At 50.6% G+C, this 14,273-nt stretch overlaps 1 protein-coding gene across 2 annotated transcripts; it reads left to right on the top strand.

Annotated features, from left to right (window-relative positions):
• The first annotated feature begins 2,612 nt into the window (after window positions 1-2,612).
• Window positions 2,613-6,512, top strand: RIPPLY1 (ripply transcriptional repressor 1). Of its 2 annotated transcripts, none has more exons than XM_036840777.1 (4): window positions 2,613-3,553; window positions 4,424-4,478; window positions 5,115-5,179; window positions 5,717-6,512. In XM_036840777.1, exons 1-4 carry the CDS (start codon window positions 3,423-3,425, stop codon window positions 5,973-5,975), a joined length of 510 nt encoding a protein of 169 aa, XP_036696672.1. In that variant the 5' UTR covers window positions 2,613-3,422; the 3' UTR covers window positions 5,976-6,512. The 2 variants fall into 2 exon arrangements, with proteins under 2 accessions (XP_036696672.1, XP_036696670.1); XM_036840775.1 differs by having other exon boundaries at window positions 4,424-4,499.
• The last annotated feature ends 7,761 nt before the right edge of the window (window positions 6,513-14,273 follow it).

Here is a 14,273-nt window from a genome sequence, read left to right as displayed (position 1 = left end):
AGCTGGAATAAAGAAGCTGAAGTTTCCTGAAGAGAAGGGCCTGGAGGAAGGCCCCAGAGAAGGAGGGTGGATGAGGCCACGGCCCCGGGTGAACAGATTAGCCTTTAACGAGAGGGGCACATTGTCCCCTGAGAAGGGCGGGCTGGAGGGGAAGGAAGTTGGAGAGGCAGGCCAGGTTTGGGTGGGGGGCAGGGCGTTGAGGTAATTCATGCTTGAAAGCCTCTGTTTTCTCAGGGAAGTGGGAGCAGAGGTTGTTCTGTGGGGAGAGGGTGGGGCGGGAATGTGGTAGGAGCTGAAGGAAGTTTGGAGCGTGGCCCAGGGAATGTGGAGACTGGAGCTGGGGAGTCGACAAGGGAACATGCTTCAGGGTGGTGGAGGGGTACCAGGCCCGGCTGAGGTTGACCAAGTCTTCCCCCATGCAGGTCTTGTCTCCCTCCCTAGGCTGTCAGAACCTTGAGGCAGTGTCCGCCCCTCTTTCTAGTCCATTCTCTTGCCTGGCAATGCCCAGCAGCGTCTGGCCCAGAGGAGATACCCAGCCCTCTCGATGCTCTGGCAAAGCCATCACCGACAAAAGCCAGAGGCACTGTAGTGCTGTTAGGGGAAACAGAGGTAGGATCGTAATTGCCCTGACAGGAAGTGCTTCATTTTGGTGGTCCCAGGCCTTTCCTGCCACCTTGTTGCCCGCCTCGCTCCAGGCTCCCATTTTTGCCCAGCAACCCCTGTAGGCCTTAAATCCTTCGGGCTGGGGAGAGGCCCCCAACGGGGGCCAGTGGTTTCATCTCCCACAAGCTGAATGAGACTGAGCTAATTCTTAGGAGGTAGTTAAGACAGAGCAGCTGTGTAGGGAGAAGAAAGATCCGTGAACACAGGCCTGAAGGCTACCTGGGCTCCGGGAAAGGATGCGAGAGCTGGCGTGAGGGGGGAGCTCCGAGGATTGCTGCTCAGGGGAATGAAGGGTCTGGACAGCCCCGATCATGAAAGATTGCGGCTGAATAAACACAAGTTCACGGTTGGTTGGGAATGAGCCCTGGGCTCTGGAGGAATAGCTACCTCTTCTCCCTTTCTCTCCCCGCTCCTGCCCATTTTCAGAGTCCATGGCCACCTAGAGATCAAAAAGATCCCCGGCTGTGACAATAGGTCTGCTCCTTTCTCCTTCACATACCATCTCCTTCCAGCCCAGTCTCTTCAACCTGGCCCCCTCTCAGGCGCTCATTTGAGCCATCGTATTGACACAATACAGGCACGTTTTCATCTTCTGGAGGTAAATTTAACAAGAACCCTCAGAGACTAATAGAAACTCGGGCTCCCCAGCAGCCCTGCTCACCATCTCCTGCCCCACCCTCTAGATTTTCCACTCCAGGATCCAGGATCCACGATCCAGCTTGCACTTACACAATTCAGGGACAGAGAGCTTAGCCCAGCCCAAGGCTCCACTCATTTTGCCACATATAATAAAGCTCTGTTTATTGAGGGCCGGTACAGTGCCAAGTCTCTGGTTTAGGTGTTGGCTGGACTGTTGCAAAGTTTTCCTTTGATTGAGCCAAAATGTGTCTCCCTGTAGCTTCTACCCATGGGCCTCAGCCCTACCTTTGAAGTCACACAGAACAAGTGTAATCTTATTGCAGTCTAATGCTCAGATATTTGAAAATGGCTGTCATTTTCCCAGGAGTTTTCTCTCCTCTGTGGATAAGCATCTCTTTCTTTCTTTCTTTTTATTTTTGTGTGTCTTTACTTTTTACTACCCAAGGAGTATCAGGGCTTGCAGAACTTTTAGAAACACTCAGAAAAGCCTAAAGAAGGAAGTAAAAATCTACCATAATCTCACTCCCCGGACTGACCACTGTAACTTTCTCCTTTCTTCTAACCAGTCTCTTTTTTTTTTTTCCTTACCAAAGCAAGATCATCCTCTAAGTTATATTGTACAGGTTTCTTTTTTTCACTCTTCAATATATTAACTTTTTCCCAATCTTCTACCAAGCCAATCTTATTATAAAATTGTCTAACCGTTCAATGATTTATTTAACCAGCTTTCTAAAGTGAGACATTTGGCTTGCTTCCGATTTTCCTTTGCTGCAAAGAACACAGTGGGGCTGGAATTTGAAGTGGGGTGAAGGTAAGGGGTAGGTGAACAGAGAAAAGAAGAGCCCTTGAATCAAATTATTCATGCTATTCTAGCATCTGATTTTTTTTTTTTTTTTTACATTCTGTGTCGATAATTATACCTCCCAGAACATGATTGTGAGTGCCTACTTAGTACTCGGTTACAAGGACTTACTCTAATTAACGTAACTGGTTTCCTATTGTTGGACATTGAGGTGGTCTCTAATTTTTGACGATTATACACCCGGCTGTGACGAATATCCGAGAAGCTAAATAAATCCGCGCCGGTGCTCGACACTGAGGTCAGGAGGCATATTTTCGGACCTCTAAAGCATAAGGAACCTGCCAGTAGTTGTAACTGCAAACTTTTTGGCAAAGACCCCGAAGACTGGCTGAGGCCGAGACTGTGGCTCAGCCGCTGGGCTTGCCCCGGGGTCAGTACCCATTTATCCAGCCCCCGTCGCAGAGCATTCAGGCTGACGGTGCCCTTTGGGACCACTGGGCTCGCATCCTGGCGCCCGGACTGGAAGCTGAGCTCTGAGATCCCGATTCTGACCTGGAAACCCTGGAAATGCTGCCCGCGCTCCTTTCCTGGACCACTGACTGCTGAGGCTGGAGAGGGGATTGAGGCACTTTTGCAAATGAACTGACCAGTAAACGGGAGGGCGTGGAAAGAAGACTTGAGGTTCACCCCCCGCAGGCATCCGGACCCGTCCTACACACAACCTCCGTTTTTTCCTTAACCCCGGTGATATGCTTAATGGCAGTCGCCCCGTATCAGGTCCACCTGGCAACTCCATTTGGAGTCTGAGCTGAAATAACATGAGTCCCTCACTCGCCTTAGCCGAATCAGCTGTGCCTTCTCACTGGGAACCAGCTTTGCTAAAGGCCTGTCTACCCTGCCCTCTGCGCCTGACAACTTTCTGTGGTTTCTAACGAGCTTCCCTCCTTCCCTCCCCGCCCCTCAGGCCTTGCTACTGCCTGGGAAATTTGCACAAACGGTGTGCGATTTGCCCCTTTTGTGTTTTCCTTTCTGACTTGGAGGTAAAGAGAACCCCTCGCCCCCCACTGACTCTCTGTTTATTCAACTGGGAGAGATTTCACACCCAGCGACACAGTTCTCCCTCCCTGAGCCCCTTTTCCTAAATCTTCATTCCCCTCCCCTCCCCTACCCGTCAGGGAGCCCATCCTTGCACGGCCCTGAATAATTTATGAGTCCAGGCAGGCCTTATAAAAGGGTCTCCCAGGAAAAGCCAAAAGAGTGCGGGAGATTCTGAGAAATAGGAGGACCCCACAGCCTGCCTGGCCGTGACACCCTAAGGATGGACCCTGTTGCTCGTGCCCCAGCCCCAGCCTCAGCTCCAGCCCTAGCACAAGGCCCCCTGGTGCTCCCTGGCCTGGGAAACCCATCGCCCCTTCTCTCCTCTGGACAAGAAGTAGACAGAAGTGAACGGTAAGTGGAACTTGGCCTTTGGCAATCTGAACTCAGTCTTAGTGGGGTTCCTGGGAGAGGAAAGGAAATGAGATGTCCAGGGCACCCCTGTTCTCTGTGCCCCCTCCCCATCTCAGGCGCCAGTATCTCAACTGGCTCTTCACGTCACTAATCCCTCCGGCTGGCAGGAGGGGACCTGGGGACAGTGGGCATTGGCAAAGCTGAAAGCCAACCAGCCAGGCCCTCATGGGCCAAGTTGCCCAGTGCACTGAGAGGCAAAGGGGGAGATTGCCATGAAACGTGGGTTGAACATGACCTAGGCTGCAGAGAGGGGAAAGAGGTCCAAAGTCCCCAGAGGCCTGTGACTGAAGGACCGTCTCTTTCCTGACCACCCCATAAGATTTCCATTTGCTCTTTTCCTACCTTTGGCAGGAAAAGGTAGTGGGGAAGCAGTGGACCCAGAAATATTTTTGGCCCCTTTCCCCAGCCCAGGAAGAGGGTAGAACTGTGAGCTCTACTTCCTGGAGCGGGGGCAAGATAGTTTTCACCCACCCCTCATTCATTCCGCCAAACATTTACCGTTCACCAAACATTTACGGAAACACCTACGTGTACCAGGCATTACGCTAGGTGTTGGGGATTCAGATATGATTGAACATAAATCTGCCCTTAAGAAGCTCTAAGGCGAGTAAGCAGATAATCACCAAACAGTGTGATAACATTGTGGAAGCAGAGAGGAGGGGCATCTGTCCTGACCTGGACTCAGGGTCCTTAAGAAAGGCTTCCTGAAGGAGATGGAGTCCGAGCCACATTTTTGGCGGGCCTCTTCTGTTATCTCAGGGAGCCCGGTCTCTTCTCCCTCCACCGGCTGATCTCTCCCCTTTGTCCTAGAGGAGCTTGTCCTTGGAGACCCTGGCTGTCTGCTACCAATGACTTCCCAAGGCAGGTGAAGAAACCTGTGGATTTGGTGAGTTTGAGCCCCTGTTCCACGTGTTCGCGCACACACACATGACCACGTGCAGGCACGCTGACCCGGTCCCTTCCCAGAGAGCCCCCGACCTCTGTCCAGGGCTGCAGACCCCGGAAAGCACCTTCCCAGCCCTGCCCACTTTTGATTCCCACAGCAGCTCGGGGAGGAAGGTGGAGCTGAGGTGTCTGGGGCAATTTAGAAGATGAAGAATCTGAGTCCGGAGTGCGGGAGGGATGAGGGCAGGCTCCACAGCACGTCCGCGGTGCAGCTGGCGCTAGCGTCCCGGTCTCCTGGCACCCAACCCTGGTGCTCTCACCCACTTCCACTCCGCCCCTGCATCTTGGCTGCTCCAGTAGAACTCTGTCCCCTGGACGGTCTCCAAACAGGTGTTAGAACAGGGGCAGGAAAGCAAACAACCCCCCGGACTCTGTCCACTTGTTGTTCAACTAGAACCAGGACAGACCTCCTTACTGGGGGGGTGGGGACTGGACCCCAGAGATGTCTGAGGTCTCTTCTAGACCATCTTACCTACAGGTTGCTGACCCCTGATACGGAAGAGGCAGTTATCTGGCCATGCACTTTGAGCCACATGCTAGCTTTTGCTTTGGACAGGCTGCCGGTGGGGCAACAGGTGCCGAGGTCACCAAGGTTGACTCTGAGTTCCATCACCCTGTCAGGTAAGCTTCTGGCACCAGGCTCGGAACTTGACATAGATCCATTCGCCCTTTAAATCCTCGCAACAGCCCTGTGAGGCAGGAGGAGGGAGGCACTGCTACGATCACTATTTCATAGACCAGGAAACAGAAGCCCAGAGAGGTTAAGGGACTTGGCCAAGGTTGCCTTCCCTGGGGTCATTGTCAATGACCCCTAAGCCCCTATGGAGGGGTCAGTGAAGAAAGCCTTAGTAGGAGATGGAGGACACAGGGCTAGAGAATGCTTGGCTGGAGGCCTTCGGAGGTGGGCGGTGGGCTCAGTGTCAGGACTGATACATGCCGGGGCTGGGGCTCCCCACAGCTCTGAGCTATGGACCTTCCTGTCTGGAGCCATTTTGTAACAATCCAGAAGGCTCTGTTACAAAGCACCCTTTCTTCTTTTCCCTCTCACCCCATTACTGCAGGTAGAAGGAGTTTACGGGCTGGTTTCCTTCTTGGCCCTACTGACCCCTCTGCACATATGCGCCCTAAGTGGGGGCCGTGTTTCTTCTCTGTCCACAGGCTCTTCTGGCCTAAATCCCGTTCCTTTGACTACCTGTACAGTGATGGGGAGATTTTACTGCAGAACTTCCCTGTCCAGGCAACCATCAACCTCTATGAGGACTCAGCCAGCGAGGAGGAGGAGGAGGAGGAAGAGGAGGACGAGGAGAGGGAGGGGGCAGATGAAAAAGGGCCAGAAGGGTGTGTGAAGGCACCAGGGCCAGCACCGCACGGGGCCTCAGCTCCTCGTCCCTCCCTGCTCCTGACCTGTCCCAACTGAGCCAGTCAGAGTCTAATTGGGGTTCGGTATGCCTGGCAAGGCTTCAGGGCATCGATTAGCCAGGAATCTCCAGGCACAGCTCTCTGGATTGAAAGTTGGGTCCTCAAGTCACCGGCTCACCCTGGCTACACCCAACAGGCCTGCGAGCCCAGGCCTCTGGCATCTCATTGGGCTGCTGTTGTGTTGCCAGTGAGAGGGTCCTAGGAAGTCTAGGGGAAGGAAGACTTGCTTTCTGAAGCCCCCAGGGAGCAGATGAGGACAGAGCATGGCCATGCAGAGGGGAACTGTCACTCTTCAGGGCTTTTTGACTCCCCAGCCTTCTACGTGGCCACATACTCCTGTCTCCCCATGGAAAGCCTGACTTCTGGCTTCACCTCCACGGATACGATACCAACACCAGATCCAAGCACAGCTGGGGTGCCTTTCTGATGGACCTTGCAGGAAGGGAAGGGGACATCTAAAAAATCAACTTGCTTTGGGGACCTTCCCCCTTTTGGCCGTTATCTACTGGGGTCTATGTGTTGGCATGAGATGAATCAGGAGAAAAATAAACTAGATGATGTTTACCTTTTTTCCTGGAACTGGACTGATTTCTTAACTGAACTCTGCCCACGTTGTGAACCCATGGGGAGAGGGTCAGAGAGCAGCCCAAGGCCACTTCATTGCTCTACCTGCGGTCAGTTGACAGATCCTTCTTCATGGGAATGTACCGCGGGAGGCCCAACATGGGGCCAGGCCCTCTTCGTCAACTTGTGCAATCAGGCTTGATTAAACCTCAAAGACAGCTTGGAAAGGGAACAAAAAGGCCCCCAGAGGGCAGCTTAAAAGTCGGAAGCAGGGCTGGGGGTGGGAGAAGAGGTGAGAGGTGCAGCCTTGGTTATGAGCCTGTGCATGTGGGGAGGGGCCTTGGGAGGCTACTAAGTCCTATCAATTTTACCTTCTCAAGTCCCTTTGTATCTGCCACAGCTCAGGCCCTCAGGCCCACCCCTGCCCCAATCAGTCTTCATTTTCCCTCTGCAATTCATCCTCTACACTGGCCACCAGATCAGACCATGTTGTGCCCCCCGCTTAAAGCCCTATCATGGCTTTTCATTGCCTCACCAACAGTTGGACTTTTTTTTTTTTTTTAAATCACAGGTCCTCTTGAGAATCCATAGCTTCTCTACTCAGACATTCACAAATCAAGCCCTCAACTTGATATTCTAGGCCGTTCAATTGCCTGGTTCTTGCCTGTCTCTTCAGACTCATAGTTCAACACTCGAAGCTCATGCTGCCTGTCTTTGAATGTGTCATGCTTCCTAATCCCTCTGTGGCTTTAATCCTCTGTCTGGAATGCTTTTCCACTTTTGTATCTGATAAGCTCCCATGCATCCAACAGGACTAGCTCAGACACGTCTCCTGTGAGAAGCCTCCCCAGACCCCCAAGCCCAGGCTGGGTGCCCCCATCATTCAGTACCTCGTCTACCATAGCATCTACCTCTCCTTCTGTGCAGTAAGATGGGACTGTGTTTGATATGCCCACATGACTTCTTTGCACAGCACACTGCCTGGCACAAGGGAGGTGCCCAGGAAATGTTGAAGGAAAAAGATTCTCAGGTCTTCCTAAAGCAGTTCTTGGTAGAACGAGCTCTGTCCCCCCACTTGCTGGCTTCCCATATCTTTGCTGAGCTACAAACAGGACAGGGCAGCATTATCTGATTCAGGAGCGAAACGCTGGCCATCTCTCTTTCTCTCCTCTCTCAGCTTAAGACAGCCTGCTACAGTTCTGAGCCCTCGCTGGGACTTCCCTGAATTGGACACAGCCTTAAACAGGCCACCAAACTCACGCACTGGTGCCACCTATTGGTCAGAATTTAACCTTGTTCCTTAATTAAGGCTGCCAGGCAGTTGACCTTTGATCACTTTAATTCCTTTAGGCCATTCTGTTTCTGCTTGTAGGTAAAGTGGAATTTACCATGTGCTAGCTGAATGACCTTGGGCAAGTTACTTATCCACTTTGAACCCCAGTCTCCTCATCTGTAAAATGGGGAAAGTCATGATGCTTCTTCTCAGGGTTGTTGTAAGGATTCAGTGAGATAATATATGCAAAGTAATTAGCACAACTCCTGGCACATAGTAAAAGCAAATAATAAGTGGTAGTATTCATAGTAATCGTAGTTGTAGTAGTAGGCTAGAGTCAGCTAATGACTGTTTTGTTCAACTAACGACTGATTTATCGGTCATCTCCACCTGAGATCCTTGGCGCCATTTGATGGTTTACCAGTCGCAGCATCTTTGTAGTGTTTGTCCCCCATTAAACAAACAAAAAAAAGAAACAGAGGCCAAATGTGGCTTCAACTTATTTTTTGTGCTTCAGCAGGAACACCCTTCTTTTGAATTGAATGCAGAAAGCCAACATACCAACCAAATAAAGATGGAGCTGCCCTGGCGGGAGCCACATTGAGAAACACAGAATTCCTACCTTGGGGGGTGGGATGAATTGGGAGATTGGGATTGACATATATGCACTAATATGTATAAAATAAAAATAAATTTAAAAAATCAAAAAAAAAGAATTCCTACCTTGGTGTCCTCTCTATGTAAAAACGAACTCTCGGGCTTCCCTGGTGGTGCAGTGGTTGGGACTCTGCCTGCCAATGCAGGGGACACGGGTTCGAGCCCTGGTCTGGGAAGAGCCCACATGCCGCGGAGCAACTAGGCCCGTGAGCCACAGCTACTGAGCCTGCGCGTCTGGAGCCTGTGCTCCGCAACAAGAGAGGCCGCGATAGTGAGAGGCCCGCGCACCGCGATGAAGAGTGGCCCCCGTTCGCCGCAACTGGAGAAAGCCCTCACACAGAAACGAAGACCCAACACAGCCATAAAGAAAGAAAGAAAGAAAGAAAGAATTAACTAAATGTAGATAAAAAAAAAAAAAGAACTCTCTCCACCCCCTTTCTGTGAGGCACCTTCAGAGATCCCTAGATTGTGAGGAAGACTATTTGGAAACCACTAACCTAAGGGTTAAACCAAGATTGATTTTTAGTCAAAGGGGGATTAGTATTTTAACATGTCCACATGTCCAGTGTTCCGTTTAAAATCCTTGTTTTGGGTCCTAAGCTCCCAGCGTTTCATTTCATTTGAGCATTTCATATCTCAGAAATTGCTCGAGTCCTTGTACCATAGGTAGTAGAGGTTTAAAATCCTTGGAATCCCAATATCCTTGGTTTTAGGGTATTATATAGCATAGAATTACAAATCCCTAAATCCCCAGTGGCTTAAACACCCTAAAACCCTTGGAGCAGTAATTCTTAACTCAGAAAGAGCTCCTCTGACTTCCCCCCTCCTCCCCCATACTGCGCATGTGCCTTTGCTCAGTGGCAGCCATTTTGTCTCATTTTCCTCCCAGTCCCCTGCCCTGAAATGGCTTCCAATCCTCTTCCCCAGACATGGTTGCTAAGTGATTGGAATTCACCGTTCTGACTAATCAGAGCCCAGTGTGAGTTACCTTGTTATGGGTGTATCCAGTCCTTGTAGCAACTTCAGATCCAGTGCACAAACTCAGGGGAAAAAAAAATCTTTGCAAAACTGAGTCCTTCCTCTGGCTCCACCCTAGCTGGCCCATCCTAGTGCCCCATACTTCCTCATCCCAGCACTGCTGCCTCCCGTTTCCCCCAACCCATAGCAACCGAAAGAGGGCAAATCGGTTGAGTGTGAGACTTCATTTGAGCTGGGCCTTGAAGGATGGGGCCAGGTAGAGATGGAGAGAGAAAACTTTCCAGAAAGAGGCAGCAGTATAAATTCCTTCATTAAACAAATATTTATTGAGCACCTACTCTGTGCCAGGCATTAATATTGTAATGATTAATAGCATGGGCTTTGGAGGCAGATGTATCTGGGTTCAAATACCTGCCACTGTTGGTTCTCTCCATAGGCCCACTCCCCTCAGGTGTCAAGGTCAGCTCTGTGCTCTCAACCCTCTCACTTCCGTCTCTGTCGTCCCTGATTATAACATACACACACACACACACACACACATACTGCACATGCTCATTAAAAGAGTTGCCTATTTTCTCCTCTTTCTCTGGGCAAGGAAAGCCCCCTCCCCGACCCCAGTGGTTGTTACCAACCCCCTCCTCTCTCCCCTCCCCGCGGACTGTACCTGTGTGGTTATCTAGTGGGCAGTTTGTCTCCTCTCCGCCCCAGGCCCCTGCTGTAAAATCGTGGTGAATCCTCCCGAACAAAGTTGTTAGGTGGCCTGAGTTCACTGATTGGACCTATCGGGGGCCTGGTGTTGGTTACTATGTTTTGGGTTTACTCCCCAGCTGGCAAGTCCTGTAGCAACCTCCAGGCAAGCACACAAACCCAGGTAGAAAACCTGGCAAAGAGCGAGTCCTCAGGAAGTGGTAGCCACACCCTCTGCCAGGCATTTGCTGCTCACATTACCCCCATGATCTCCTACAGTACTATAATCGCAACAGTCCTCGGAGAGCGACACCGTTATTATGCCCCTTTATGAATGAGAAAACTAAGAGTTAGGTTTCTGTTCCTGGGTTTGTGTGTTTGCGTGGAGGTTGCTAGGAGCATGGCCCCTTCTAAGTGCCAGGCACTTTACGTTATTACCTCATTTAATCCTTACAACAACCCTGAGACATAAGTACTATTATTATCCCCATTTTATGGATGAGCAAACTGAGGTCCGGAGAGGTAAAGGAATCTGCTCGAGGTCGCACCATGAATCAGTGGCTGAGCCAAGATTTGAGAGATTACAGCATTTGCCCAGGTTACACCAGTGATAAGCAGCAAGACCAGTATTCAACTCTGTCTCACTCCAGAGCCCCAGTGCTTTCAGGAGTTGGAATCTACAGGGCTTGGTGAAGGATTAAATTTGTGGGAGGGCAGGAGAGAAAAGGTTTCAATTCCAGCTGGAGGGAAGTGACTCAGACATTAGGAACAATTCTGGGCCAGGAAGAGCTGAGGGCCACTGAAAGGTGTCACCGAGGGAGGGATATCTGGGGGCCTCCTGCTGGGCAGTGGCAGCCTCTCACGCAGCCTGGGCTCTTTGGGGCACAGGGCTACCAGAGGCCAGAGGCGGCTGAGGGACTTCTGTTCCCGCCCCTCAGCGCTGTGCAGCCTCTGTGTGGACCCGGCCCTGGCTGGGTGAGCTTCCTTCTGGCTGAAGGGTCTGGGCCCAGAATGAGAAACTACCAACGGCCCAGCTCTCCCGAGATGCGCCAGGAACTGAGTTCGGCACCGCACATGCTTTATCCCGGACAAGGCTCATCAAACGCCAGCAGGGTGGGTGTGCTACCCTCATGCTTACAGATAGGAAATGGGGGCTCAGAGAGGTGAAGTGACCTCAGAGAGGTCAGGAAGTGGGGAAGCTGGGGGAGACCCGGGACTGTGCAGCTACAGAGTGTTGGCTCTTAACCACTTGGCTCCTCCTACCTTTCTACTCATCCCCCTTGAGAGTCTCATAAGGGCAGGCAGCTCGCCTGGTCTCCTGTGGCCTACATGGAAGAGAAGCACATAAACTGTCATGCAAAGGCATTTCTAGCCCCATCACTGGGGACATCTGGTGCTTGGGGCCAAATGTGAATTAAAAGGGGTTGAGGGAGAACCCATGAACAACCTGGAGTCGGGCTCTGGGTTCTTCCAGAAGTCTTCCATCCCTGGGAGAGAACGGCCAGCTCCCACAAGTCCCTAAGCAATTCAACCGCTGTCCATTAACAGCAGGGGAGGCAGCGCCCCCTAGTGGTTGAGCTCTAAACTGAGCCTGGACCGACAGCACCACGCAAGAGATCAGGAGGCCCACGCACCCGGAAGATTCTATGGCTGGCAATTTAGTGCCCGGTGGTTATGGGAACAGGCTCTGGAGTCACACTACACCTGGGTTTCAAATACTGGTTCTTTGCTAGCTAAATGATGATGGCCAAAATAGCAAATTAGTCTGTAAGCCTCAGTTCCTTCATCTATAAGATAGGGATGATAATAATACTAATTTAACAGGGTAATTGTAAGGATTAAATGAGACAATATATGTAAAAGACTTAGCAGAGTACTTGGCACATTACAGATATGAGATAATACATCTGTGTGTGTGGTGTGTGTGTACACATATATCTAATGTGTGCATATATATAATCATTTTCCTTTTTTGACACATGCTGTCATTTCAGTAATTACATCTTTTGTTTTTTTTTTTAAGAGTTCATGTAGAAATGACATTGTGTTTGAACATCGGTAGACAAGGATTTAAACTTCTGATCTATTATTTATCAGCAGGGTACACTTTGTTTTTTGGGGTTTTTTTCCCTCATGGATTTAATTAATTAATTAATTAATTTTTGGCTGTGTTGGGTCTTCGTTTCTGCGCGAGGGCTTTCTCTAGTTGCGGCAAGCGGGGGCCACTCTTCATCACGATGCGCGGGCCTCTCACTATCGCGGCCTCTCTTGTTGCGGAGCACAGGCTCCAGACGCGCAGGCTCAGTAGTTGTGGCTCACGGGCTTAGTTGCTCCGCGGCATGTGGGATCTTCCCAGACCAGGGCTCGAACCCGTGTCCCCTGCATTGGCAGGCAGATTCTCAACCACTGCGCCACCAGGGAAGCCCTCAGTAATTACATCTTTGACTCCTCTTGACTTCCCTATCTAGCTCTATTAGGTCCCTGGTGCCTCCAAGCCTGCTGTCTTGCCTCGAGGGAAGCGCTGTCAACACTTACCTAAGGCTTGTGGGCAAGACGTGGGCTAAGACACTTGCTTTTCTCCAGGGATACTTTCAAGTGCCTCGGACTGTACATCTTTGCCCTTCACTATCCTGTGAATGTTAGTAAGCTTGCTTTACACACATGCTGGGCTCTTTCTGCACTTCAGAGCAGCTTGACTTCCATGATCTCATTTGAGTCTCTTACTACTCCCCATGAGATATTCCCATTTTTCAACGAGGAAATTGAATATGATGGGAAAAGAACTGATTGGCTCAGGGTTGCACGGCAAGTCAGTACAGGAGCCAAGACTGGACCCCCGAATCTTATGTTGAGTCCAGGGTTTTTCCACCAACGCTTGCAGTCGTCCAGGGCCCTGAGCTCCGGCTAAACGGGACGCGTCTATAACCCAGGATACAGCTTTATTGTTTGGAAGCCACATCACTGCACTCTGACAACAGGTTTCCTGCTTCTACCGAGGCCAGGGCTGTATCTCCAATAAACTGTCAAACTATGTTATTTTCCTAAAAGAACTGACAGCAAGTTACTAGGACTGGTGACCCAAGACAGCCACATCTCCAACACATGCCAATAATACAATTAAATGTCAGATGACAGGTTTGAGGAGAGATGAACATTATCTCCCCAGCCAAGCTGCGGGCACTGCTGAGAAATTAACTGCTGTCCTGTACTCACAGCTAACTTGATTTAGCCACTCATCTCAGGTTGGACAGAACCATCAGGGGCTCAGAAGGGCAACTCTGCCCTGAGTCAGTACAAAGATTGGGAGGTGTTGATGTGTGTCATCCGCGTGGGTCCCGATGGCAGCACCTGTTTGCAGGCACTAAGGGAAGCAGTATGGTAATAGCGGTCGGTGTCATTTGACATGACTCTGGGGGGTAGAGAATGCATGCCTGAGTGTCAGTACCAGAGGCTGGGCTCCTCTCATTCTGAGACACTGGCAGCAGCACAAGCCCTACTGGGATAACAAATCATTGAGCCCAAAGACCTCCTCCTCGGGCCCTATGTTACTTGGAAACCCTGGCAAGCTTGCTTCTCCTATGAGGGGAATCTTGTTACTTCCTCCTGGAGCACTGGATCTCTGAGTGGCACTGAATTTCTGTTTCTGCTGTCACTTTCTCCTCACTCTGTCATTACCATGGCAACCTGAGAGGGAGGCAGCATCAAAATCAACACCTCCCCAACAGACATGTGTGGAACAGCAAGTGTACTCTCTCTCATATTAGGGAAAGGGAACATTTTTAACCCTCTCTCCACACTTCACTCTTGGTCCATGGCAGAGAGCAAATTTTTTCACCTACAATTCCGGTGTTTGATAGACCTCTTTCTTAGATCTTCCTGCTTAAGAGCTGCTAATCTGATTGAGATCAGTCATTAGGGTACCAGGAAGCACGGTCATCACAGTGAAAAGTGATATGCATCTGTGACTATATTGTTGGGTCCACCTGCTCTGGATGATTGGCACAGGCCATATTTGTTCTGAAGACCTTAGCTTCTCAGATTCAGAGGAGAAGGAGTAGCTTAAGTTGTGTTTTCCAATCATTTGTTAAACCAGAGAAACCTACAACAGAAAGAGAAAAAGAGGGGAGGAGGGGTTAC

Source organism: Balaenoptera musculus, chromosome X (assembly GCF_009873245.2).
Source record: "Balaenoptera musculus isolate JJ_BM4_2016_0621 chromosome X, mBalMus1.pri.v3, whole genome shotgun sequence".
NCBI classification, from domain to species: domain Eukaryota; kingdom Metazoa; phylum Chordata; class Mammalia; order Artiodactyla; family Balaenopteridae; genus Balaenoptera; species Balaenoptera musculus.
Note: the sequence above shows the minus strand (reverse complement) of the source record. Positions and strands in the feature narration are given on the sequence as shown.

Coding starts and splice junctions, on each gene's coding strand:
- RIPPLY1 (XM_036840775.1), top strand. CDS start 3,423: ATGGACCCTGTTGCTCGTGCCCCAGCCCCAGCCTCAGCTCCAGCCCTA. Junction 3,554..4,423: donor GAAGTAGACAGAAGTGAACG/GTAAGTGGAACT, acceptor CCTTTGTCCTAG/AGGAGCTTGTCCTTGGAGAC. Junction 4,500..5,114: donor TGAAGAAACCTGTGGATTTG/GTGAGTTTGAGC, acceptor TGCTTTGGACAG/GCTGCCGGTGGGGCAACAGG.